This window comes from Petromyzon marinus, chromosome 6 (assembly GCF_048934315.1).
Source record: "Petromyzon marinus isolate PM22_M1 ecotype Great Lakes invasive population chromosome 6, UKy_Petmar_22M1.pri1.0, whole genome shotgun sequence".
Lineage (NCBI taxonomy): Eukaryota > Metazoa > Chordata > Hyperoartia > Petromyzontiformes > Petromyzontidae > Petromyzon > Petromyzon marinus.
The window spans coordinates 6,573,643-6,599,334 of NC_133672.1; the positions used below are offsets into that span (position 1 = coordinate 6,573,643).

General features: G+C 47.2%; 1 protein-coding gene across 2 annotated transcripts in view; it reads left to right on the top strand.

Moving 5' to 3' along the window:
* Positions 1–25,692, top strand: part of LOC116939625 (tyrosine-protein kinase receptor-like) — a 194,640-nt gene that overhangs the window by 153,751 nt on the left and 15,197 nt on the right. For both annotated transcript variants that reach the window (XM_032948250.2, XM_032948251.2), the window contains exons 11-18: positions 5,493–5,643; positions 7,844–8,026; positions 9,210–9,308; positions 13,111–13,284; positions 14,377–14,484; positions 18,811–18,997; positions 20,848–20,932; positions 22,079–22,143. In XM_032948250.2, the coding sequence (XP_032804141.2) occupies positions 5,493–5,643; positions 7,844–8,026; positions 9,210–9,308; positions 13,111–13,284; positions 14,377–14,484; positions 18,811–18,997; positions 20,848–20,932; positions 22,079–22,143 (1,052 nt within the window). The remainder of the gene's footprint in view (positions 1–5,492; positions 5,644–7,843; positions 8,027–9,209; positions 9,309–13,110; positions 13,285–14,376; positions 14,485–18,810; positions 18,998–20,847; positions 20,933–22,078; positions 22,144–25,692) is intronic.

The window sequence follows — 25,692 nt, forward strand, 5'->3', positions numbered from 1 at the left end:
GCATACATATACATTGGCCTACCGCATCAAGGTCACGTCACAACCAATCAATCAGCTGTCCTTCACTCGCCAAGCGGTGGTGGCCCCAGAGGCAGCAGGATGAGATCGTTTTGGAGAGGCAGGTAAACTCTGGTGGGCAGGACAATGGGTGTAACTGGACGGGGTCGCGAACGAAGGGAGTGCATGCCAAGAGATAGGAAAGGTTTTTTGAACCCTTTTAACTCCAAAGCGGTATCTTTCATTAATTCTATATATATAAAATGTTGAAAGTGTAATCACAAAAAAATTGCTCAGTATTAATAGTTTCATTTCACACTGAAAGCAGAGTATTATGGGTAGACGTGACAGTATTTGGGACGGTGAAATGGCCAAGTAGCAGCGCGTTTGTCTCGCTCGTTGCAAAGGTTCACAGTGCGAGTCCAGCGACCGCCCTTGGATGAAAGGAGTCAACTCCGAGTTAAACACAATTCAACGTTAAATAGGATGCGATCATAGCAAGGTGTAGGACACTGCGGTTGTATTAATCATGCATGTGTGCCATCTGCTCCGCAATGGACGTGAAAGTTCCCATGACGTTCGGAAAAGGGTAGGCCACGTGTGCCGGCATCGTGGTCCCAAATCAACAACTACATAACCTACTCACACATCACTGACTCGTGCCGTTTTGCCCGACCGCTGAAAGCGGTGGCAGAAGCATCCCGGGCGGCTACAGGAAAGAGCCTTGCTGGTCCCAGGAAAGTGAGAGGCCGCTGGCAGAGATCAGTGCCACCCAAGACCCGGGACGCAGCACCGGCACTCACTAACGTTTTCCGAGGAATCACGGAAAACGTGGCCTTCTCACACTTCAGCAGGAAACGTGGGAACTTCCTCCGCCGTCTTGGAGCCACCTCACTGCTCACACCTGAGGGGCAAAAGGTCAGGGCCGATGACATAGCGGCCTGGCTGCATCCTAGCCAATTCAAAGGCCCAGACTACTGCCGAAAAGAAACGCACGGTGCAAAAGTTGCTCAAGCTCTCTCTGTGTGAAAAAAGCTAGCCCGCATCAATACCTTTTAAGCAAACTGGGCCTGCTGAAATACAAACCTGTCAACCCCTTATCAGTGCCTACTTTATTACAGACCAATTCAGACCTTATTGGTCACCCCGTGCCCTTATAAATCTCAACGTTCATCCTACAAAAGTCTCATCACAAGAGAGAAACACAAACAAATAGACAAAAAACATTTTTGCCCGTATTTGAAACGATTGCATGCCGTATGGACCTGAAAACTCAATTTCCCTGTACAAAAATGCGGGTAAACCGTGTGGGTTGACACAGTATTGGAATGCTACTGCTGGGCTTCTGGCACCTCCGCCATAATCCAGAGAAGACAATTGACTCATTGGAATTCCATCTGTTCAACAATGCCGCCAGGAAAGAATTCAACGTTTCCTTTTGCCGAAATCTCCTGACCCACAGACCGCGTCCGATGTACCTGGGGCATCACCCTTGACCGGACTCTCACCTCTCGCCGTCATCTCACCAACATCGGTCAAAAAGTAAAAAAAAAAGCAGGGTGAACCTGATCGAGAAACTCGCTAGAACGCCATGGGGGAGCACAGCTCGAATGCTCTGCAGCACCACAGTGGCCCTGGTTCCCTCTGCTGCAGGACACTGCTCTGCCTCATGGTCCAGCAGCTGCCACACAAAGATAATAGGCATACAGCTCAACACCGCCACGACAACTGAGTGGCTCCCGGTGCTGCCATCCGCCACGATGCCGCCGTGCTAAGCGAGATGGAAAACATTTAAAGTAATCCCGCCAGGAATGCGCTTAAAATCGCACCGGCAATTCTAGAAAACAGCAGCCAATACCCATGCAGTTGGCACCACCAACATTTTATCCACGTGGATGGAATCGTGGGACGCATGCAACGTCAAGGACCAACGCCCCATCACTGATCCAACCGTAGAGATCCCCGGCTTCGACCTCCCCTCGAAGACAGTGGACGGAAACTCGACATGATTCGTGAGCGCTGACGCGGCCACCTGCTTCATGAGTGTAACATCAGGAATGTGGACCCCGAGCGCGACTGTGGCCACGAGTCCCGGACCATGGAGAGTACCTCATCGCCCTGTCCACTAAGACCTGTTTATTATTTTACCAGGTAAGGCCCACTTGAGCTATACAGCTCTTTTTTTCCAGAAGCGACCTGTCCGTAAACGATAGCTGAACGAAGTGGCTTATCATGTGGAAATTTATAGCAGAACAAATACTCTAAATGGATGTTTCTAAATGCGGAGAGAAAAAACCAGAGGAATTGGAGAAAAATTAATGCGACCACGGGGAGAACGTGCAAACTTCAAATAGGGTTGGGATCAAACCCACGACCTCAGAGTTGGGATAAAATCCACGACCTCCTGTATACCAGGTGAGGTATTTAACGTTTCGTCACCGCGGCATCTCAGGAATCCATGATGTGGAATCGCCAATTTAGACATCCCATGATAAGCATTTCCCATCATGCTTATAAAAAAGATTACTTAATTTGATGAAACTACAGAGCAACATTACCCTTCACTGGCAGACATTATCAGTCTGTGATAGCCCTGCACTATAAAAAATTATGTGAATACTAAATGTATTGCATTATTATTAATTACCACTGCTACATACCTTTGATGATTTGAATTTCAGTAATGCATTGCTTGTAATGTATTTTTTTCTCAACACGACATAACTAAAAACAAGACAAAGATCCCCTCTATAGCCTTGACAGACTGGTGGGGCAAGTGCTGTTAGCGAGCACCAGTGAAGGCCGGCACGGCACACGAGGGGGTGGGTGGCCAAAAATACGCCCGGTCGCCTTTGTCTCCCCAGTGGTGATGTTTATACACCAGACTAGGTATTAATTTTATGCTGAATCGACCTAGGAGAGGCCCATAACCGGTTCAGATCATCGTCACTGGGTGTTGGCCATGAGCGGGAATCGAACTCTGGTTGCCGGCTTCGGTAGTGCAGCACGCTAATCGCTGCACCACCGCTCCCACTAAATAACTACAGAACAGACATATATACATACATAGATGCAGGTATATCGCTACGTACCAGCTAAAGTACTGTGCGTGACATTCTAAATGAGGGTGTATACCGTGATGTCGGGAGGGCGGTCTCCGTGTGACCCGGGGGATGACAGGGCATGCATCACCGAGCAATTGTGTGTCGTGATCTCGTCATCGAGGTCACACGGGGCACGAGAACAAATGCAGGAGAATAGAGAAATAAACATCACTTATAGGACTCAATAACGCCTTTCCTGCTTAATGCGAACACACCCATGTTTTACTGTGAGTCACCCCAAGCTGAATTCAATGCAATTTGATTTTAGTTCAATTCATTGTCCTTTTACCGAAATGGATAAAAAAAACCCTTCATTAATGTACAGCCCTTTGTGAATCCACTGCTGGATGAAGGCCTCCCCCCTCCCCCCAGTGTCGTGTCGGTGGTGTGGAGGTTGTTGGAACGTACTTCACCTTGCGGGATTGTGAAGGGGGAGTCACCGAGGGTCAGTTTGGAGGATTTGACTGACCATAGAAAACAATGGCAAAATACAGACATATATGTAATAGAGTCTTTGAAGTCCATAGAACATGACGCATTGCACACTGGGAATACCGTTCAACCATAACTCACTCGATCTCACCGGAACGCTCCACTCTCCCATCGCAAGGTCCCGAGTTCAGATCTCAGCCCGGGATTGGCACAGGTTATCATCACGCTGCAGTCCGGAAATTATTACTGCAAAGTAGGCAGTCAACCCTGGTCAGAATATGCAGAGAATCACACTTTGCTTCAGCACCCAAGATGAGGTGAGGGACACCTCATTTCCTTTGGGTTATTTGGCCATGGAGGCAACTGTGGACTTGGCTTTGAATATATCTAGAGTGCTTGATCTAGAGTGCTAAAGACAGTTGTTCCAAATGTAATGCCAATAGGCTGCAGGAAGGACATGGCTTTCAGATCCACACAGGGGGTTGAGCCACTATCTCTTTGAAGTTGCAAGTGTCCAGGGACTAGCGTCTTCACAGTGTACATAGTGTAAAGGTCGTGCACGAGTAAGCATTTATCCATGCTGTGTTCATTGGCTTTAGACCGACTCTCTTTGCTGAATTTTTGGACCTGACCTGCACACCACCCAAATAAATTGACGTCAATAAATAGACGCACGGCTCCATGTGGTAAATTTTTAAACATCTGAAAGAATGAGATCTGCACTGCAGCCGTCATTGCCGCCAGTGCTTTCGGAGGGCGATCTCAAAACGGCTCCAAAATCAGCTGCATTTAAATGTTTTGCCATCATTCACATTGAGAGCCCAATACTTTCACAGCCACACATCCAAAGTAAATAAAAACAACGGATGTTTTATTTTGCACCGCCTTTTGCTGCAAATCACATAGCTTGCGCAGCCACCTATAAACCTATGACATCCTGGCTTGCATGGTGGTTGCCCATCCAAGTACAAACTGGGCTCATGTCTTAGCTTCTGCGATCTGATCAAGATCGAGCCCGTTCTACGTGGCCCTCGGCATACCCTAGTGAATATTAAACGGCACATTCACCAAACACACATTTCTACGCAATATTTTATTTTCTACACAGTTTAGGAGCGCAGATCCAAAGCCCCAAAAATGGCAAGCGGCCAGCAAGAGTGGACTCTTTTCCTGAATTGAGCGAGGTAAAAAGAACTGGGAAAGAGAGACGATGGGCGAGGGAAATTCCAAAGTCGAGCAGTGCGAGGGAAGGAGCAGAAAGAGAAGTGTTTGGAACTGCGCGGTTGAACCCAAAAACAGGGCAAAAAACCTACGTACATATGTGGACCAGGGTAAAGTTCAACTCGGCCTCCCTCCACCACCTTAGATGCCTCATGAGTACTTGTTAACCCTCTTCAAGGTCTGGCTCCTATTTCTCTCTACACCTCCGCCACTCCATGATTCATCACCGCAGGCCTCTTCTTCACCCAAGCCACTCTGCCTCAACCGCTCAACAGCCAGGAAACCCATCACGTCGACCCTTACACCATTACCCCACTCGCTCACCAATCTCGCCACTGAAGAGCACGCAACTGCCACGGTTGTTGCTGTCGTGTTCAACGTGTGGGTTGTCAAATGCTTATCACATTTAAGTTTTTTGGATCGTACTATTGGAAAACATAGAGAATAACCCCCATTTAGATGCCAATCTGTAATAAAAAAAATAATAACTGCTGTTTTGATGTTTCAACTATTTTCCCTTATGCTGTATTATGTATGTATGATTAACTTATTTCACACCGTACGTGGCAAACCGTGCGAATCGGAGGTGCGGGGAAAGGAAAACAAACAAAACACAAAAAGCAGTTCTAAAGAAATGAAATTTCAACATGCCGCGCCAGGTTTTCCCGACAAACAGCGCTGCATATCCTGCGGCGCCCTCAAACCTGGTTAAATGAGGCGGGACCTCTGTTCGTACAGATGCAGGACGGGGTACGGATACCCCTGTTGGTGGCGGCAGGGGGCGGAGGCCAAGCCTACAGGGAGGAGGGCCGCCCGGACAAGATAGTGGACGATCCATTCGAGGGCAACCTGTCCGTGCCAGGCGTGAATGGGCACACGGGGGCTGCCGGTACGTCCATGAGGCACATGCAAGACGAGAAAGACAAAGATCCGTTATTCGATTACACTTTTTCACTTATTTGAAGTCCAAAGTCACGGTGCCGCCCTGTTTAAATTAACAATGGCATGGGCGGGCGCTGATCTCCATTGGCAGCCCTTATCCATTGTAGGCAATTCCACATTGCCTTGTCCAGAGCCAATCTGTCCAGAGGAAATGGACCATTGCTTCTCACAGAGTGTGACTCATTTAATGGCCATTTTCCCCTGGAGCAATGAGTTGATCTCTGAATTGAGTTCCTACTCTCGATCTTTCCATTGTAAGTAGTCAAACGCTCTATTTGCAGCGTCTCCAGGCCAGATGGTTAAGAATGAAGATTATTAACACTTTACAAATACGATTAACCCATTGGTTGTACTATTAAGATGAGTTAATTTGCCTAACCCAAATGGCCAGGTAGCTATTGGATTTAAACGTGTATACTCATATGGACACGTGGACATGCTCAAACATGCCATGTGCATGAGTTCCTTTCTCAATACACTTGCATGGATGCACTGTTGTGCCACGTCTATAAAAAAAGATGTTGAATGCCACTGACAACGAAAGGCAAACTGTTGTTGTTGTTGAGGAAATGCATTTAAGCTTTCTTTTCATAATCAAAAACACAATGTTCTCTGTGAATGATTGCAGAGGCTAAAAATACCTGTTGCGTAATGCTCCATGTCCTGGGTTTGTAGAATCAAATCCAGGGCATGACAGCATCCTGTTGGAACGTATGCTAATGCTTTAACCCCATGTGACTGTTGGCACAAGAGTAACCATTTATATGCCATTGTCCAGGCAGCAAAATTTGGACAATTGCCGACACTTACACTAAATGACCGTCACGGCCCTTCTAGAAGGATCGCTGGTTTTTTTATATAGTTGCTGCGAGGTTCTGGAGACCTTGAGCATTTTGTTGCAATGTGACATTTTAAAGTTTTGCAAGCTGCCCTTGCATTTGGACAGATAAAGATAATGACGTTCATATTTTAAATCCGCCAATGTGCCTGTAAAAACATAAAAAGTCTGCAATTGAATGCGGCAACCAATATTTACTCATGTCATTTGCTTTTTTCTGCTTCCCAATTAAAAACCTCACTCCGTTAACTTACACCGCGGTGACGCAAAGACGCACGCTGATGACGCCGTAATTTTTTTAAAAAATATTTAAAACAACACATTTTAAAAAGTTGTTTGTTCAAGTTTACAAACAACGAAATAAAATCCATTCTCAACCTGTGTGTCTGTCAACATTTGTTTATATTTAAGAAAAAAACCCAGCAGAGTAACCTTGAACAGTTGAATTATAATGATACCAGCAAAGATGATGATCACCATTCAAGCCCGTTATCCCTCCGGTGCCCTTAAAATAAATACCACTTTGTGAGAAGTCAACATTGGGGTTTCCTTTTGAGTTACTGCCAAACACTCCATTACATTCCTCACTGCATTTCTCTCCAGCCATGTGGCACCGTAGGGGTTAGAGTACACGACTCACAATCAGAAAGTTGCGAGTTAAGTCTACCTAAATAATCTGCTCAGAGATCATTCCAAAGTGGTGAGCACCACTTTGTGGAGAGTCACAAAGTGTTGTTATAGAAACCCTGGTCCTGTCCATAGCAATGTGGAATTTATGTCATTGGCCCAGGGCCATAAATACATGGTGCTTTCATTTTTTTTAATACTTATATGGGACTATCGTTTTTAACGTACAAAAGAACGGATAATACACTGTAACATGATAAAAAAAAACTATTTTATGTTAATTGCTTCAAAAGTCAAAGAGTCTCCACACATATGCCTGGAATTTTCTCCAGGTGGTCTCCAGAGCCCGGAGGTGGCATATTTCTTGTGGTGTTGTTACAAATTCTCAGAAGCGTTAAAAACATTTTGAAGCGCCCTGTATAGGAATAATATTTCATTGCCCTTCTACAGTCTAGCCAAGGAGACCCCAAAGGGCAACTGCCCCTGTGTGGCACGAGTTGTACCCAGCACTGCTTTGCAAATGGGCATTCGTCTACCAGTAAGGGGCGACAAGAGGAGAGCATCACTGAATTCTTGTTTGAGCAGAGGCTCTGCCTTGATCTCACTGACGGCTATTACAGTGGTGATGAAGATGAGTGCGATGCTTGACTTCTCCCCTGCCCCTGGGCCCTTGGCATCGCAGGAGGCGGAGGAGGGTGGTACGGCCACGTGGGTCCTGCCAGGTCGGGCCGCTCGCTGAACCAGGGGGGACAGGGTGGCTCTGCGTGCCCGGAGGCCCTCGTCAACTGGGCCTGGGCCACTTCGGGCGGCTTCGGAGGCGGCGGCGGTGCCTGCAGCGCCGGGGGCGGTGGCGGCGGCTACATTGGTGAGAGTCGATCCACCTCGGTGACATGGCAAGCGCTTGCAGAGGTTTCCGCTGTCCGAATCCGGCAGCCAACCCTGATGACTACCGTGCGTGTATTAACGATATAAATAAATCATAGCTCCGTAAAATTACACGCCGTCTGCTTCACAGTGGAAGTTAAAGATCCTCTGAAAGTCATTCACAAGAGTAGGCGAATGTGTGTGCCTGCATCATGGTCAAAATTTGCCAAATCAGAAAATATATCTGCAAATTGCTCGATCGCGATGTACATAGCAACCATCGCTGCCCAATGAGAGCACTTGGCAGGATCCTCCTGAAAAAATGACTCAAGAGTCAGTGAAGGCTGCCCTGGGCAAAGGACCGTAGGAAATAAACTCTCTGTGGCCACGACAATGGCTTTGGTGGGCTGCTACGATGCTCACAGAACTTGGATTATGTTGTTTTGCGTTTCTCAGGGATAATTCGACCCGGTTGTTGCTATCCACATTGTTCTTTCTTTATATATCGGGTATATGCAGCATGTCTTTGTAGGCAGAACATTGTCAGAATTGCAGTTCGTAAAGTCGTTCATATGGAGGCTTAAATTACATGTGGTATGTATGTACGAACTTCTTCCTCACCGTACGTAGCCAACCGTGCTAATCGGAGGTCTGACATTGTGAAGCGTGAAGATGCCATGTGTGGTGATGATGCAATATGTATGCCGCGTGGTGATGTGTGATGTGATGTTTAATGGTGTGTGATGATTTGCGGTTAGATGTGTGATCACGTTGTTTAGATGTGTGATGATGTGATATGTGATGAGAATGCGATGTGTGTTGATGCAATGTATGAGTAATAGTGTGTGCCGATGCAATGTGTGAGGAGTGGTGGCGCAGTGGTTAGCACACTTTGCTATTAACCCAGTGACCCGATGTCGAGTCTCGCTCACGACCAATATCAGCGGCAAATATTTGAATCGGTCCTGGGCTTCCCCTAGGTAAATTCGGCCTTAAATGACTACTTGGTGAGGCGTGTAAACATCGGCACTTTGGGGAGACAGAGGCAGCCGTGCGTGATATTGGCCACCCACCCCCTCGTGCGCCGTGCCGGCCTGCGTAGGTGCTCGCTAACAGCACTCTCCCCCAACACTCTGTCGATGGCTGCACGGATGCGCGATGCTTTGTGATGGTGCTGCATGCAGGAGGGAACTCGGCCTCCGACAACAACATCATGGCCGACGGGGAGAGCGGCGTCTCCTTCATGCACCCCGATGGAGGGCTCTTCACCATGCCCCTGGCGAGTGAGTGAGACGCTTCAGCTCCAGGACCGCTTCCCTCACTGGCTTGGCGGTTCAGGAAGGGCCCCGGCTGAGCCATTCTGCTGCCTTGCCCAAAGCTTCGGAATTGGTGTACTTGTGCGATTTGAACTCACATACGTCATCTATTTGACGTATTTATTTTTCAGTGACTTTTCTTTCCTCTTCCTATACTTTGCTCACCGATTGTCTTTTTAGCGCTGTTTTTGTTGTAGTAACTTTTTTACCTGCCCCCACTGGACATCTGTGAAAAGGAGCCTCATAGCTCATCGGATTTCTCCAGGATGAATAAAGATTATGACTCCACAAACAGCATGTCCGGTTTAAATTAGGTCTTAACATCCACGCGGGTGGATGTGTGGCAATTATATGCAAAAGAAAACGTTGCAAGTTATAATGCTTGGTGGGAGTTGATCGACCCATCCTCCGCACTGGCCATGATAAACTAAGTAACAGTTTGTTGAAAATGAATACAAGCCTATGCCATAGAAACGTGGAAATTCCACCAGCGGCTGAAAACTACCAACAGAGATTAGCGCTGGACAAATTCTCGCTTGAGTAGAGAGACATGTTGGCATTTGTTTAGTGTTGTGCAGAGAGCTTGAGAGAGCATTAGCAGGAGCACGTGGGATAGCAGACCTGGAGCCCGTAGTAATTACAGTTATGACAGCACTGTTAGCTGAAATCACAATAGCATTTTGATTGCAATTCATTACGAATCATCACATTTACAATCATAATTGACCCCAGGTGTGTGGGATAGTGTGGTGGAGAGTTCCGTCGTATGGACGGAGCGAGCCTTAGACGGAGAGACAGCCGGAGGAAGGTGCGCCCGTTTTGGCCGGTCCGCGAGGAAGCAAGTGATCGACAGAGCGAGGTTGGCTGGACAAATCTGTGACGGTGAAAGAACACAGAAATCCTGATGAGGGCGTCAATAAGTCATTAGTTTTTCAAGCTGTATTTACCCCCTTCAATGTCCCCAGGGCTGTGGTCGGCTCAGAGTTTACGCCTGCTGTGGTCTCCTGAAAACACGTTGTCCAATTGATGTTTTCAACACATTTTAGAGCAGAATATTGCGACTTAATGACACTCATCTTCGTGAGTAAATTGAAGACTCGTAGTTTCGTCGCCGCAGACAGTCCGACTCCAATCTGGGTACACCGCGGACTGCTTTTTGCATCAACGTATACAAACGTCCTTGTCATTGTTTACATTGAGACAGGCGTGCGCTCTGTAATTCCTCAGGCCATTTATAAGCAGCTCGGGCGGTTAATAATGCACCTGCGTCAGAGCTCTCAGCCAGTCAGTGGAGCTGCGATCCTCAGAATAAAATCGTGGGCTTCCACCCGTAATCAGATTTGGTCCTCGAGCGTATCACATATTTAGTTCCGCAATTAATTAATCCATGCCCAGCTCTCATTTCTTGCTCACCAGAGGTTTGGAGAGCAAAGCTCTTACTCACCTGTTAAGCTTCAGGGCTCTGCATGCCACACTTTGCCGGTGGCACGATCAGAATATACAGGCATGGAGATATTTTAAAAAGCGCGGTCACCGATCTGAATCAGCACCCGACACACTTCTTATCTATTACAGCCCAAATATTCTCCACATCTCCTCTCAGTCCCCTCCAGCAGCCCTCCCTTACCTCTCAGTGTCCGCAATTTCCCCTGGAACATGGGCCCATTTGAACTCATTGCACACAATCAAACGATATTCTTATCAGCACAGCACCGTGGACGCAGGCGAACAGCCGTGCGTGACGTTGAAGCGGGTGAATTGTGGAAAATGTCACATTTTTATCTCGAATGGGTTTTTTTCTCTCTCTCTTCCCCATCAGCTTATCTATTCAACTTCTTGACATTTTTCAATGACTGTATGGCTCATCACTAGTAAAGGGAGGTTTGTGCCACATTATTATTATTAAGAGGGGCTGATGCTTGAAGGTAAAACGGCGATGCAGTTGCTCACGGTTGAAGGGTTGATTCAAGCAGCCGGTGGATAATATTTTAAGAGTTTGAAACGCACGCCATCATCTCACTCCTACGTGGATGCTGTAGATATAAATACCCAGTGGCATCATTAGCAAAGGCGGGTGATTGTTTGGCAGTGTCATGGAACATACGCCGCAGTTGGCATTGTCCACAACTTCGAGGCGCACTTTGTTGAAAGTCAACAAAGTGGTTGTCCTATGGAATTTACACCGCCTGCACAGGATCACTAGCAGAGTTGAGCACCATCCAAAAACGAATTTGAGTATCATGATATACTTTGAGACTGTTAGAGAATCAACTTTTTTTTAAGCTCCATTGTATTTCCTGTTAGATCCTCCAAATGATTGATTAGATCAAATTAGACTTGATTCGAAGCTTTCGTGACTGCAGGAATTACTCTTTGGTTTTTTCTGTAAAGTCACGTATAAATATGAAATAATATAATACCTTAATAGCGTACGACGTTTCGGTTGCAACACAAGCAGCCATCATCAGGTACAGAAGAGCTAAATTTACGAGAGAGAGGAAACACATAACCCCAGATGTATATACAGACACCCAAGTAGGGGGAACTAACACAGATGCAACAGGGGACACAGAGAGAGAAGCATACCAAACAAACAGGGCTTAGCAAAATTTGATCAAATTACTCGTTATGGAATTGATCAAACGTTCCGCAAGAGGGCATTGAGACTCACTGAGGGGCTCTTCCTCGCAAAAGATAAAAAAAAACTATTCAATTGGGCTTTCACCTGGATAAAGAGAACTGAATACGTTCAACACTATCTTCTTAATCGGTGGCACCTATGTGGCAAGATCCGTCAGCTCTAGGTTATACATTTCAAATGAAAGCCACGGAGTGTCTCTATTGTTCAAACAAGCGTGGGGCTGTCCTCTCCCTGAGGCAAGGGTCAGTGTCACCCACCCATGCTGACGTCCGACGGGGCTACGTTCATCCTCGCAACCCCATGCACACGTGGGCCGAGTTGATCCCCAACCACACTTCGACGTCCTAAACCTTTGAAACATGAGTCGTGTGTACTCTGCCACTGTCCCACCCCAATGCAGGAGATCACATCGTTATTTTAGTTAGGCGAAGAGCCCACATTTTCTGTGGTTGGGGTCCAGTGAAGTTGAAGAGGCAAGGAGGCATTTCATTTATCCAAGGTGGCGCCAATTACTGGCAAGGCAGACGACCTTTACGGGGGATTCACTACCAACTGGAAGCAATTGACGTTGGAATTTTAATTGAAGCTCACACCTGCATTATCTGGAATGAAATATAAATGTGTTCTCTGCATTTTTTTATATATATAATATATTAACAAAACATATAAATGAAAAATTAGTAAAAGGTTTTTAACATGTAGAAAGCGTGCTCTCCTTAATATCAGCCCTGATAATGAAAAAGCAATAAATTTACAATTGAATTTATGCACGTTTGGACAACTCTTTGTAGTTCACCTTTTGTTCTTTTCATCTCCGCATCACGTTTTGTCTTTTTTTTCTCGATCTCTCTTTCCGCCCCGACCTCTCCATCTCTCACGCTTCCTTTGCACACACCACATCTCCCCGATGCACCGGCAAACCCCACTACTTCCCTCCGATTCATCTCGAGACATTTCCCCGACACGCGTTCCTTCTTTCTCCGCCGTCGCTCACCTCTCCGCCCCTCTCCTCCACCCTCGGCACTGATTCTGCGCGCCCGTCATCGACCCACCACATTTTCCGCGTCCTCTACCGGCCCCTGTCTCTCCGCCCGCCTGACCGTACTCCCCCGCCCCCCCCACCACCAGTAATGGAGAGGGACGGCGAGGTTGTGGTGGAGGAGTACCTCAACTGCAGCCACTGCGAGTCCAAGCTGTGCAAGCGCAACGCGGACGAGCACGACAGCATCGTCTGCCACTGCCAGGAGGGCGTGCTCGCCAGCGACGGGTTCTCCTGTTCCGTCACGACCAGGCCACCGCGAGGTGCGTGCCGCCGCCGCCGGCTTCTTACGCCACGACGCGACGTTGGCAGGGAGGCATCGCGGCGGTGACGCCGGTTGCCTCACAGCGGCAACCAGCTGGGGTCGATTGCCTGACTCGGGCGTCTTCCTGCACGGAGTTTGTTCGACACGCAGCAGGCTTTCGCGACCTATATTATTCATCATAAAAGGTTTTTGGGTGAGATCGCGTACCGTATAAATGTGTCGTTAACCCGCCACCACCCGACACAGCCAACCGGTAAGGTTCGTCACGTAAACAAAACTTGCCAATTAGTTGCTACTTCTGCCCACCGGTGTGTTGAATGTAATGCATGGAGTTTGTAAGGTCTCCCCCTTGTTCTGCATGGGTTTCCTGCATGATCTTCAGTTTCCTCACATAGCTACGAACGTAAAATGCGATGTACGTTGGCCAGACATCCCCCATGCGGGACCCTCCTGAAAAAGTCTTTGGACTCGGTGGGGATTTTCCAGGTAAATCTGTGATTATGAATATGATTATTGAATTCAGCTTGGCTACAGCGCAACACTAGCAGTGTGTGCATGCACAATGCAAAACATACGGCTTTGTAAGCACAGCTCAAGAAGCTGTGTACGCTCAAGTCAAAGTAACACAAACCCGAGGTGGCTAGGTGGCTCATTGCGCTTGCAGTGCTGAGGTCAAAGCACAGATTCAGCACCAGGAGGAGTCACACATTTTTAAACCAGGCTCTCGAGTGTGGAAAGCTGATGGTTGCCAAGACTTCACCGAAAATATTATCGTATTCAATTAAGTCATCTCACCTAATTTGACAAAGTTCCAGATTATAAAATATTGGTTTGATTCCCATAATATTTCACATTAATTTATATATATGTGTGTGTAGGAAAATGCGGCATACTTCAGGTAGTGTAGATAAATGAGCTCACTTGAAGGGATCCCGACCATTGACTGCACGCGGCATTCCTTACGACACTGCAGCCGTGTGAAAGTGCAGCTGTATCCTGGCTCTCGTTGACGTTCCGTGAGGCGCCTTTGCACATTAGACGGTGTGTACATTCAAATTGTTGTTGTTGACGGCATCGTGGGCGTGTGCAGAAAGCGACCCGTCCCAGCACACCGGCATGCCGCTGTCGCTGGTGCTGTCCGTGGTGACACTGGCAACGGCCGCTGTGCTTGTGCTCACCTGCTCGGCCATCATGATCGGTGAGAAAGCACGCACGGACGCTATCGCCACCTTTCCCTCCCGCAGACAGATGCATGTACGCGTGTTGAACTTCTTTCGCACCGTACGTAGCCCAAACCGTGCTAAATCGGAGGTGCGACGGAGTTCGTGAAATGGTCGACGCTCTCATTGCTTCCATCGCCCGGGGTTAAAAGCGAGGACAGCAGGAGTGTTTACCACTCGCACGAGCCGCCTGCTTCGCGATGCGCGTTAAAAAGAACAACACGTGACGAAAACGTTCGAAAGACAGCCGGCCAGGTGTGCCGGCATCAGGCTCCAAATTTACCAGACTTGAAAGATGGCTTGCACGTTACCTAACTGGTTAAAGCTCCATGTTAATTGTTGTCCTTCCCCCCCACACCTCCGATTAGCACGGTTGGCTACATACGGTGCGACAGAAGTTCAACGTACGTGCGTAATATTGCCCTCTGCTGTGAAATGGCTGCAGACGGCTGTGTGTGAATCACAACACGTACGCGAGAGCCTTGCGCTCTGAGAATGACACGAACACGAAAGCGCGCTTGTGATTTTATTTGGCAAGTGGCAAAAGTACATTCACGTATTTGGTATTTTAAAGAGTAAGGTAATCGGCTTGCTTTATATACTGTTAAGATTGCTATTGTCGCCATTAACATTGCAGTAGATAATTAGGATGTAACCTCGTAAAATAAATATTTATATATCCAGCACTGTATAGGTGTGATCTGTAATGGCTACTATTTGTCCTCACTCTAACACAAGCAGCTAAAACTATGTTTTCCAACTTGACTTAAATCTTTCGTGATTGCAGGAGTTCATATTCTTTGGGTCTTTCGGTCAAGTCACGTAGAACAATTGTATTTTTTACAAAAAACTACGACGTTTCGATCGCAACACAAGCAATCGTCATCAGGAGAAAAAAGAGCGAGAAAGCTGCTGAGGCAAGGCTGTTTTAAAGGTTTGAAATGGGTGTAGCCCAATGGTCATAAACGAAGTGGGCGGGGCTAGTGGTGTTAAAGTGAGAAATTTGCATGTCAATGTAAGGTCGGAGAGCTACCTCCACGACGAGGGTCTGGAGGTGGCCATTGTATTGTGAGAGATTAGCATGTCAATGTAAGATTGCAGAGCCACCGCCACATCGAGGACACGAGCGATGGTGGCTGTGTTAGTGTGAGACATTTAACCTGTTAATGTAAAGACATTTAACCTGTTAATGTAAAACTAGAGAGTCGAAAATAACTACGAACATCGGAAGGTAGGATGGAAACATCACAGCCAGTTATGACTTAAACTGGTTAATAACGTCCTTCCAATGATTGCTCAGTTTGTACCCATCTTCTCGGTTGAAAATTTTGTTCTACGTGACTTTACCGAAAGGCCCAAAGAATATATTTTCCATCTTTTGGTTTGTGTTTTGGAACCATTTTCTTTTTTTTATCATTAAAGTACAGTAATTATATGATTGGCTCACACGTGACGTCATCGCATATATTCCTCTGTTTAAGAACGAAACAGGAGGATCTCTCCACAAATCTGGCTGTCGCCTGATGATGCAGGTTGTAATTACTGGCGAAACGTCGTAACTCGAATTGTAAATGTTGTAGTGGGTTTAACTCTCCAACACACCGGTGTGCTGAACTAGTAACGAATTGGCATGTTGTAACGACACATTGAAATTTACGCGATCGAACCCAACAAAAAAAAAACCTCTATGAGTAATTATGTATTTTTTTTATTAATGTTATTCAACACCGATAATAATTACAAAGTGAAATAGGAGTGATAGTACCGTGTCAGCAGTGCCTGCTTGGAGAACAACAGGCGTTGCAGGTTTGAGCCATTGACATTTCAGTAATTTTATCCAATTCCTTTATTTTATATACTGTGTGTCAAATATTTTTGCTTTCATGAAACTTAAGGAGCTGTAAAGACCGTAGTATACCAGCAGTTAATTTGGGCATAATTACAATTATTAAAATCACAATTCCCTTTGTTTAAATGTATTTCTGTCCTGTTTTGATATTTTTTTAAAGTCTCGCAATTTGGCGGGCAAACATTTATTTTCAAAAACACTGACATGCAGGATATTTCCTCAGTGGAATGTAACCAATAACATCCACGCACCTGGCAAATGCGTCATGAGATTACTCAGACTTTCAAGAGCCCTGCAGAACGCTCTTGTGGTCAGCGACTGAAGAGACTCTCATTCTCAAGAACAGCCACGGCCGGTTGGTACAAGATCTCTATCACTTCGGCTGTCAAATTCAAGAGGCGTTTCCATCAATGATTACCGATGCCGTGTGTTAATACCGGGAAACAGCCTACGCCAATTAGTCCCATTAAGTCATCAATATTGACGTATCGTTTTTTCCCCCCTGTCTGGAATAAGTTTCATGTTTGCACTACGTTTAGGCTTAACCCCCACAAATCAATATTCCCTCAGCTCCGTTTGTAAACCCGCTGCCCGTGGTGCTTTGATTAGCGAGCTTTGTCTAATCGTGGGTGGTGAGTTGACTCGGCCCATCCTTTCTCCTCCACTGCTCTGTGAGACATGGATATTGGACGACCTAATGGTAGAATAGCCCCTGCTATAGGAATCTAGCATGCGCAATGCTAGCTCAGTACTGTCAGTGCCAATTAGAGCCACCCAATGCTTATCATAGTGGGGAGAGACACCACTGACTTTTGTAAACTTCACGGGAAATAAGAAATAATCTAAATGACCAAAACATGTCACAACAACTGTCACGAGTAGAACTACATTTTAAAGAGGCCAACAAGGCTTACACCGCTGATTGATGAAAAGACTGTGATCATGATTTGAAGTCCTTCATCCAGAGTGAGTGCCATTAGTCAACTGAGCCATTTCACAAAGTACAAACGCAAAACAAAAACTACGCCAGCAAGGTCCAATTTATGAAGGGTTTGTTTTTTTTATTTTTTATTTTTAAAGATTTTGCCAGTGATTCTATAAAAGTGCAAATCCCAGCTCGGCTTGCACTCGACGCGAGTACTCGCCCAGTGTGCAGCCGCTTCCCAAATCTGGCATCACGTGACCCATCCAGTGCTCGCCAAGCTGCACTGGCTTCCGTTTGCCGAACGAATGCATGATAAGGTCGCACTCATTACACACAGGGGGCTTGCCACAAGTGAACCGCGGTACCTTGCTGGTCTCGTCAGGGAGCATAAATCATCACGTGAACTCCGGTCATCCTCGCAGCAACCTTTGGCTGGCCATCGAAAGAAGACGGTCACTGCATCGCGCGCTTTCACATGCGCTTCTGCGGCCGTCTAGAACGCACTTCCTTCCGATATTAAGGAAGGCACTGGAGCCATGCACTTTTAAATCTAGATTGAAAACCCAATTTCTTTCTAACTGCTTTTTGTGTTTAGTTTGTTGTCCTTCCCCCGCACAACTCCGATTAGCACGGTTGGCCACATGCGGTGCGAGATAAGTTCACCGTACGCGCACACATTAGCACGCAGCAAAGGTCGTGACCGTAACAAGATGCGATCTTGACGGGGAGGCTAAAACCAGCAGGATTAACAATGCGCGTGTTTTTGCGTCGGTCAAATTAAGAGGCGCAACTTCCTGTGCCAGGATCGATGACGACGCGAGAATCCGCAGGAGAATTATTTTAACACCACTCTCGCCTGAGGGGCCGGATGTAAATGACGTCCCCAGCACCATGACCCCCCCCCCCCTGCTTCGACCCAATTTGACATTTACGCCGTTGTTTCTCTGGGGGGCGGATTGAGATGAGTGTTGTGCGAGAGACCACGGCCTGCGGGGATGACGAAGATGCCCGTTAGGAGATTGAAGTACGGCAAGTAGGTTCCTGGCTTGTCCGCGAGCGTTTGCGAGTGAAGTCACCAGTGTAGGCGTGGACTTCTCCACGGGTGTGCTCGTTTCCTCCCGCTCGTTAAACACTGATGTACAAACTTACGGAACCTCCTTCAAAAAAAGTGTCCTGTCACTCATTTAATTTGTGGTAAATGGTAACACTCATCTAAGTTAGAGTACTTGTCTCACAGTCAGAAGGCAGAGGAGTTCAATCCTGGACAGACACTCAGACCATTTTCTCAGCCCCATAAAATGTGTACCCTATATTGACAGCAGTCCTTGCCATCGCAAGTTGGAATTTCTGGAATTGGTATAGGACTGCCAATACATATGAGCACCTCCAAACGTTCAATTGAACAGGGATACACTTTTTAAAAAAAAAATGTTGCTGCTACTTGTTGATTATGATGATGATAAGGTGATGTCACTGCTGATGATGGCGAGCAACACTGCCTCACAACGTGTGGCGTACGGTGCTGTGTAGTGTACCGGCGCAAACAGGCCCAGCTGCAGGCCGTGCGCATGGAGTTGCTGAGCCCAGAGTACAAGCTGAGCAAGATCCGCACCTCCACCATCATGACCGACTACAACCCCAACTACTGCTTCGCCGGCTCGCCTGCCGCTCTCAGTGACCTCAAGGAGGTTCCGCGACGGAACATCAACCTGCTCAGGTGGGTGCCACGCCGTTCACGCACGCCCGCTTTGTGCGGATTCACTGGGCAATGCCGCAAATGCGTGCAAGCACAATCAGTGGCTGCCTACAAAGACAAACATCCCCCGTATAGCCCTTTGTCAAGACTGTTGGGGCAAGTGCTTTTGGCGAGCACCTATGAAGGTCGGCAAGGCACATGAAGGGGTGGGTGGCGAGCGTCACGCCCGACAGCCTTTTTCTCTCCAGTGCTGATATTTACACACCGCACCAGGTACTCGTTTAAGGCTGAGCCGACCTAGGGGAGGCCCAGGACCAGTTCAAATATTCGCCACTGCCATTGCTCGTTAGCGGGAATTTAACTCGGGTAGCCGGGTTCGTAGCGCAGTGCGCTGACCACTGCGCCACCGCTCCCCAAGCACTCGCACATATACGCAGATGCACTTATCCACGTAACTATTGATGGAAAGTCTCCACAAAAAGGGCACGCACGAATGCGTGCATCGATGTCCGATCTGCACACGCAGAAGTGCTGGTGCACACTCATTGGTGCACGGTGTATGCGCAAAGAGACCACGGTCCATTCCCAGAGCATGCACGTCAACCGGTGCTTGTTCTGCACGCACAGAAGCACGTAATCTTCCCGTGCACGCTCTGCACACGCAACAACAAAAAACACCGATGCACTCCTCGTACGCAGAGAAGCGCCGCCGTTCAGGCAGCACACGCGGGCGAAAACAATTCGCGTCGAAGACACCGATGCTTTTTCGGTGCGCCCTCCGCGTGTAGACGGTGAGAAGATCACGCGCTCCAACGCCACCACTTTCAATCAAATGCGCGTCGGTCGAACCACTCTCGCCGCGTCAGCCTCCCACAGCCCAGGGTGAGCGAGGTGCCGGCGACTCGTCGAGTCGCTCCACGCAGGCTCTTGTCGCACGACGCCAACAGAGGCGACCCAGCGTGGACGGCTGCCGATGTCTCGGCTCTCGGTCCCCCGCCGGCCCACCCCTCCCGTGCCCCTGAGTGGGTGATTTGAGTGAACGATCGATGGCCGTGTGACCAAGAAGAAGAAGAAGAAGACAAATGGCAGAGGCAGTGTGCGGCGAGTGATAGGGCAAGGAGTGACCGATGGGTTCACTCTGTGTGCATCCCGAGACGAGGGGAGATTCATATTTATGGGTATTGTTTTTGATTTGTGGCAGTGGAAGGTGACACGCACATGCACACGTTGCTGCACGTCACATTAAGAAAGTACACATGCATGCACGCACAAGGACAAAGATTCTCCGTATGGCCTTTAACAGATTGTGGGAGCGAGTGCTGCTAGCGATTAGCACCGATGAAGGCCGGCACTGCACACGAGGGGGTGGGCGGCCAGCAACACGCCCGGGTGGGCTTTGTGTCCCCAGTGGCGATGCTTACACACGACCTCATGCACGGACACACAAATATCATAATCATCTCATCCAAAATAAATATAAGACATTTCCATTAGCATCATAAAAAAATATACATAATCATCACTTTCACATACTGTAAGCATTATGATTAGAATACCGTATGTCACTATTCAAAATACCAGTCAGGGATCATCCAATCACGAGATAATGATAAAAGAAGTACCATTTTTTAGGAAGTCAACAATGGGCATATGATGAATAGACTAGCCCTGCCATATGAATGTGAAATGTCCACCCTGGCTTCAAGGCGGTCATCGGAGCACTGCCCAATAAATGCTTGTTCTGAGCCAGAAGACACTTTGACTGCTATGGTCGTCGTCGTCGTCGTCGTTGTTATCAGCGTGCGAATGGCTTGTGTTGTGCAATAAACCGGTCGCCAAGAGCGACGCTTCCCCTTTGTGGCGGCGAGCAGGGCTTTGGGCCACGGTGCATTTGGCGAAGTGTACGAGGGGCGCGTGACCGGCATTGAGCCAAGTCCTCTCAAGGTGGCCGTCAAGGTAGGGTCATGGCAGCCGTACTTTCCAGTTGAGTACAAGCGTGCGCGCGTGCGTGTGTGTGTGTGTGTGAGTGAGTGAGGCTCGTGATGGGACTTTTTAGATGTGGCACAAAAGGACTTGGGAGTTGAGTGGACCTGCCTTTTGGCTTGTATCTGCAGTGGGGGGTTTGGCCTCTGTGTGGAAGGGGCCAATCGTAGAGACTACTGGGGCAGATGGTGGCAGCCACCCTCCAGCAATGATGAGAAGAAGCAAATAAGGGATGATCCCAACCATGAGGAATCACTGTTTAAATGTGGCTGAAAGACACCCATAACCTTCTCCCTTCCAGCAGAGTGATGTAAATGCTGGTTATGCTGATGATGTAACCTTGAAATGGACACTAATGCACAAGCAGTAGGTCGCAGAGTGACTCAGTTCGCGGGTAGTTTCATAGTTTTAACACAATGATAGTGCAGTAGTTCAGTTTACTCTTTGGTTCTTTCGGTAAAGTCACGTAGAAAATAAAATCAAATAATAAAAGAATACGACGTTTCGATCGCAACACAAGCAACCATCATCAGGTAAGAATGAATGAGGAAAAAACACAAACATGGTAAACTTAGAAACACAATGCAACACAACACAGAGAGCCGGCCAACACAACAGCCAACACAACTGCTGACCACGCTCCTCCAAAGAATGACAAACAGAAAGACAGCGCCACTGTGCCGAGGCCTTAAATAGAGAGAAGGGGGAGGGGTTGGGGCAGAGAGAGAGGGGGGGGGGGGGGATTGTGGCAGAGGACAATGAGAGAGTTGTGTGGAATTCCGAACCATAGTGGCCGGAGGAGAGACAATGGACTATAAACAAACCAGCATGGCAATATTTAGAGTAAGAACATCGGAAGTTTGAGAAAGCAAATTTATAAATCATCGGCAGAACGTAATCAACCAGGCTATGCGTTAATTGTGTGTTAACCGACTCTCTGTGTGAGTGTATGTATGTTGAACTTCGTTCGCACCGTACGTAGCCAACCGTGCTCATCCGAGGTGCGGGGGGAAGGCCAACAAACTAAAAGAATATTATGAATAAAATGTAAAGTACTAGCGCGTGGCCTGTGGCTGAGAGTGGGGGCTTAACGTGGGCGAAACGAATGTCGTTTCACAGACACTGCCCGAGATTTGTTCGGAACAGGACGAGCTGGACTTCCTCATGGAGGCTCTGATCATCAGGTCAGAGTTCACACGTATATACACACAAACAGATATACTCGCACCCAAATGCTCATACACAGGTGTACATGCACACACATACAGATCGCTTGTCTACTGTGTGCACTTCAAAGTAAGAAGACTGCTTTCAGCAAACAGAGAGGGTTGATGGTGGAGGAGCAAGAGGGGGTGATGTGGAGAGCTTTGATTAACTCACGTTAACTTTGGTTATTTGTTCAGCTTTGAATTAAAGCCGCCTCAGCTGGTCAGGGCAACCTCGTGAACAACCAATGGAGACTGCCCTCTGCCGAGAGAACGTACACGTTAATTGGTGTCAATCCCACATTCCTGTTACGGGACTGCCCACAAATAGTAATACTGTACAGTAATAGTATCTACCACAGTGGGATGATGGATAATTAATTGACTCCCACCCGATATTTTAACCTTATCACTCTGCGATTGTACACTCACCTCCACACCACAATTTTTCTGGATATTGACTCGATATGTAAATGATGGATGCATGCACGATCTAGACATTCGCACTGTGCACAGTTTGATCGCTTTGTGCAATAACAAAAGTGTGGACGGGGAGAGGCAGTGGCGTCCCCCACTCAGTCGTGAAGTTGTCTCATTTATCGGGCACAGGATTAGGAAGGTCTGTCACTCTGTTATTACAACACCCACGTCGCAAAACCAAACAAAAATCCCACATTGGCTAATGAGCTTTTAATGAGCACAAAGCGGGCGTGCATTTTTTTCTCTAAATTACATTTCAGCCAATCTGGCTTAGCGAGCCCTGCTGAGATAACGAGAGATGAAAAAATAATTCAATTAGGAGCACATATATACATACATTAATCGTCTATTGATAAAAAAAGCTAATATATTTTTAAGTATGCCATGCTCAAACAAGCATTTGGTGGCAGCCTCTAAGTTAGCAGTAGAAATTATACATTCCCATTACAGGAACCAGTATCACCAGATGGTGTCTTCCGGCGACTGTCAACACAGTGGCACTCGTATTATCGACTCTGTAGGCACGATGGGTTGAATGGACATCGGGCCAGAATTTTAACTTGTAACCTTCGTATTGTGAGTTGAGTGTTCTTTCACAGCGCCACCTGACTAGGACATAATAAAATAACGAAATATGTAATAGATATTGTACATACACTATTCTTTATCCACATTGGCAGGGCTCATTAGGAATGAGACGCAGTAACATCATTAGCATTTCTGTGGCTAGCCTTCAGCATTTGGAGCTGTCCATGGTGCTGAAAATCCGCTGGAGGCACCGTGTGTATGTGGGGAGCGATGGGGAACGGTGGTGCAGTGGTTAACACACTGTGCTGCAAAAAAGCAACCTGAGTTGGATTTCTGTTAACAGCCAACATCAGTTTGGAGAGCTGAATGGAGTGCAAAAGAACTCACAAACACCCCGTGAAAGACCCAACGGAGAAGATCCCTGGGTTTGATCGTCCATGAAGCACAAACCATGGCAGATGCGGATACCTGATGCACAACTGGAACATGTAGAAACCCTCTGGTGTGCGACGGTGGTCATCCCAAATAGGCCATGCAACATAAAACGACGCAATGCCCGATTCACAAATACGAAGGAAACTTCGCAGCGATGCACTCTGCTACTGCTGACGCCATTATCTGGCTTGACCACCTGAATGTGAAATTGTAGTTCTTGCTGTGCACCAACATCAGCCATACGAAAGAAGAGGAAGCAATGAATATCTGAATCGGTCCTGGGCCTCCGCTGGGTCAACTCAGGCTTAAATCAGTAGCTGGTACGGTGTGTAACTATCAGCACTGGGGAGACAAAGGCTGCCAGATGTGGTGTTGGACAAAAAGATGAAGACAAAGATCCCCCGTATAGCCTTAACAGGCTATAGGGGCAAGTGCTGTTAGCGAGCACCTACGAAGGCCAATACGGCACACGAGGGGGTGGGTGGCCAGCACCACGCCTGGCCGCCTTTGTCTCCCCAGTGGCGATGTTTACACACGACACCAGGTACTCATTTGAGGCTGAGTCGACCTAGGGGAGGCCCAGGACCGGTTCAAATAATCGTCACTGGTGTTGTCCATGAGCGGGAATTGAACTTAGGTCGCCGGGTTCGTAGCGTTGCGCAGCGCTAACCGCTACACTACCGCTCCCCACCATATCATAGGCACTTGCTAACAGCACAAACAGTCTGGTGAAGGCTATACCGGAGATGTTTGTCATTATATATTGTAAAACCATGATTCTAGTAAAGTGACGGTACGACAGGGAATGCAATTTGGAAGTTAGGGATAAAATATACTTTAGAAATACTAATGAAGAGAAGCTGTGGCAGGTAGTGCACGTCTATTAGATGGCGGAGGCCTAATTATGGGAACGGCAGCATCCAAAGGTCAGCAACCCACAAGAAGCCTGAAGCCCAGCTGGTGGAATACCGCAAGAGCAGACCTCGGAGGTGTCAGCTGTACAAGAGTTATGGGACCTGCCAGATGCAGTGCCAGGTTGTGGTGACATCAACAACATTGACAGTAGTGACCTCTTGATATTCAAAAATATTCCCTGGACCCTCTGACAAATGACGAACTCAATTTTTTAGAAGCCAAAACATTGCAAAGTAACAGTGTCTGCATGATCAAGCTAGAAATTGGCAGTGCTTGTCTTGTATTGGCAAATCTCAAGGCATTGGTGTCAATTCCATATTCGTACAGTGGCAACCAATCTCGCTGTTGTCTTCTCGCATGAAGAAACTAGAAACAATGGGCTGAATAACTTCTTGTACATCAATGGCTAAAACAAATGTAAAACATATGGGACTTTTTACTGTCTTTATAATCTGCAAGCTACCAGAATGCAGTCTTTTTTTCTATCAAAAGTCAGTCAAATTGTATACTGGCTCCAATGAGCAATACGACACTCATTCCTCATTGGCATTACTGAATCAGTGGAGGAAATTCTACATTACATTGGACAACCACTGTAATTATATATACCATTATACAAGTGCAACGAGTCATTCAGACTGCATAAAATAAATTGACATGGAAACGTGTGGGTTCTTCCCAACTGACATTTGTGCTCAATGCCATCCTGACAAAATGTGCATAAGATTGGTAAATAAAATATGCCAGTTTAACACGTAGGCTTTAGCAACCAATATCATCCGTAATATAGATTTGTTTCTGGGTTCGATCGCGTAAATATTTCATTTGGCTCTCGTCAGTTTGGGTGCTATAAAAAACACATCCAACAAGTCACCAACTGTGTAATGGTAACTTATGTGTCCCTGGGATGCTCCAAATACAGTGCGACTCAGATAAACGCACGCTCTTTTTTCTCAGGCTCATATTGAAGTTAACAATTACATTCTCAGCGGCGGATGTGAACGCAGCCTTATGTTTTTGAAAACATTGATTGAAAAAATTGAGACATCATCACACAACAGGAAACGTTGGCCGTGTAGCTCGGGAGAGAAATGATTGTGTTGGGAGTGATAAGCGATCCCACTCTAACGATGCTGGATTTAACACCCGGACCCAACTTGAGCTTACCCC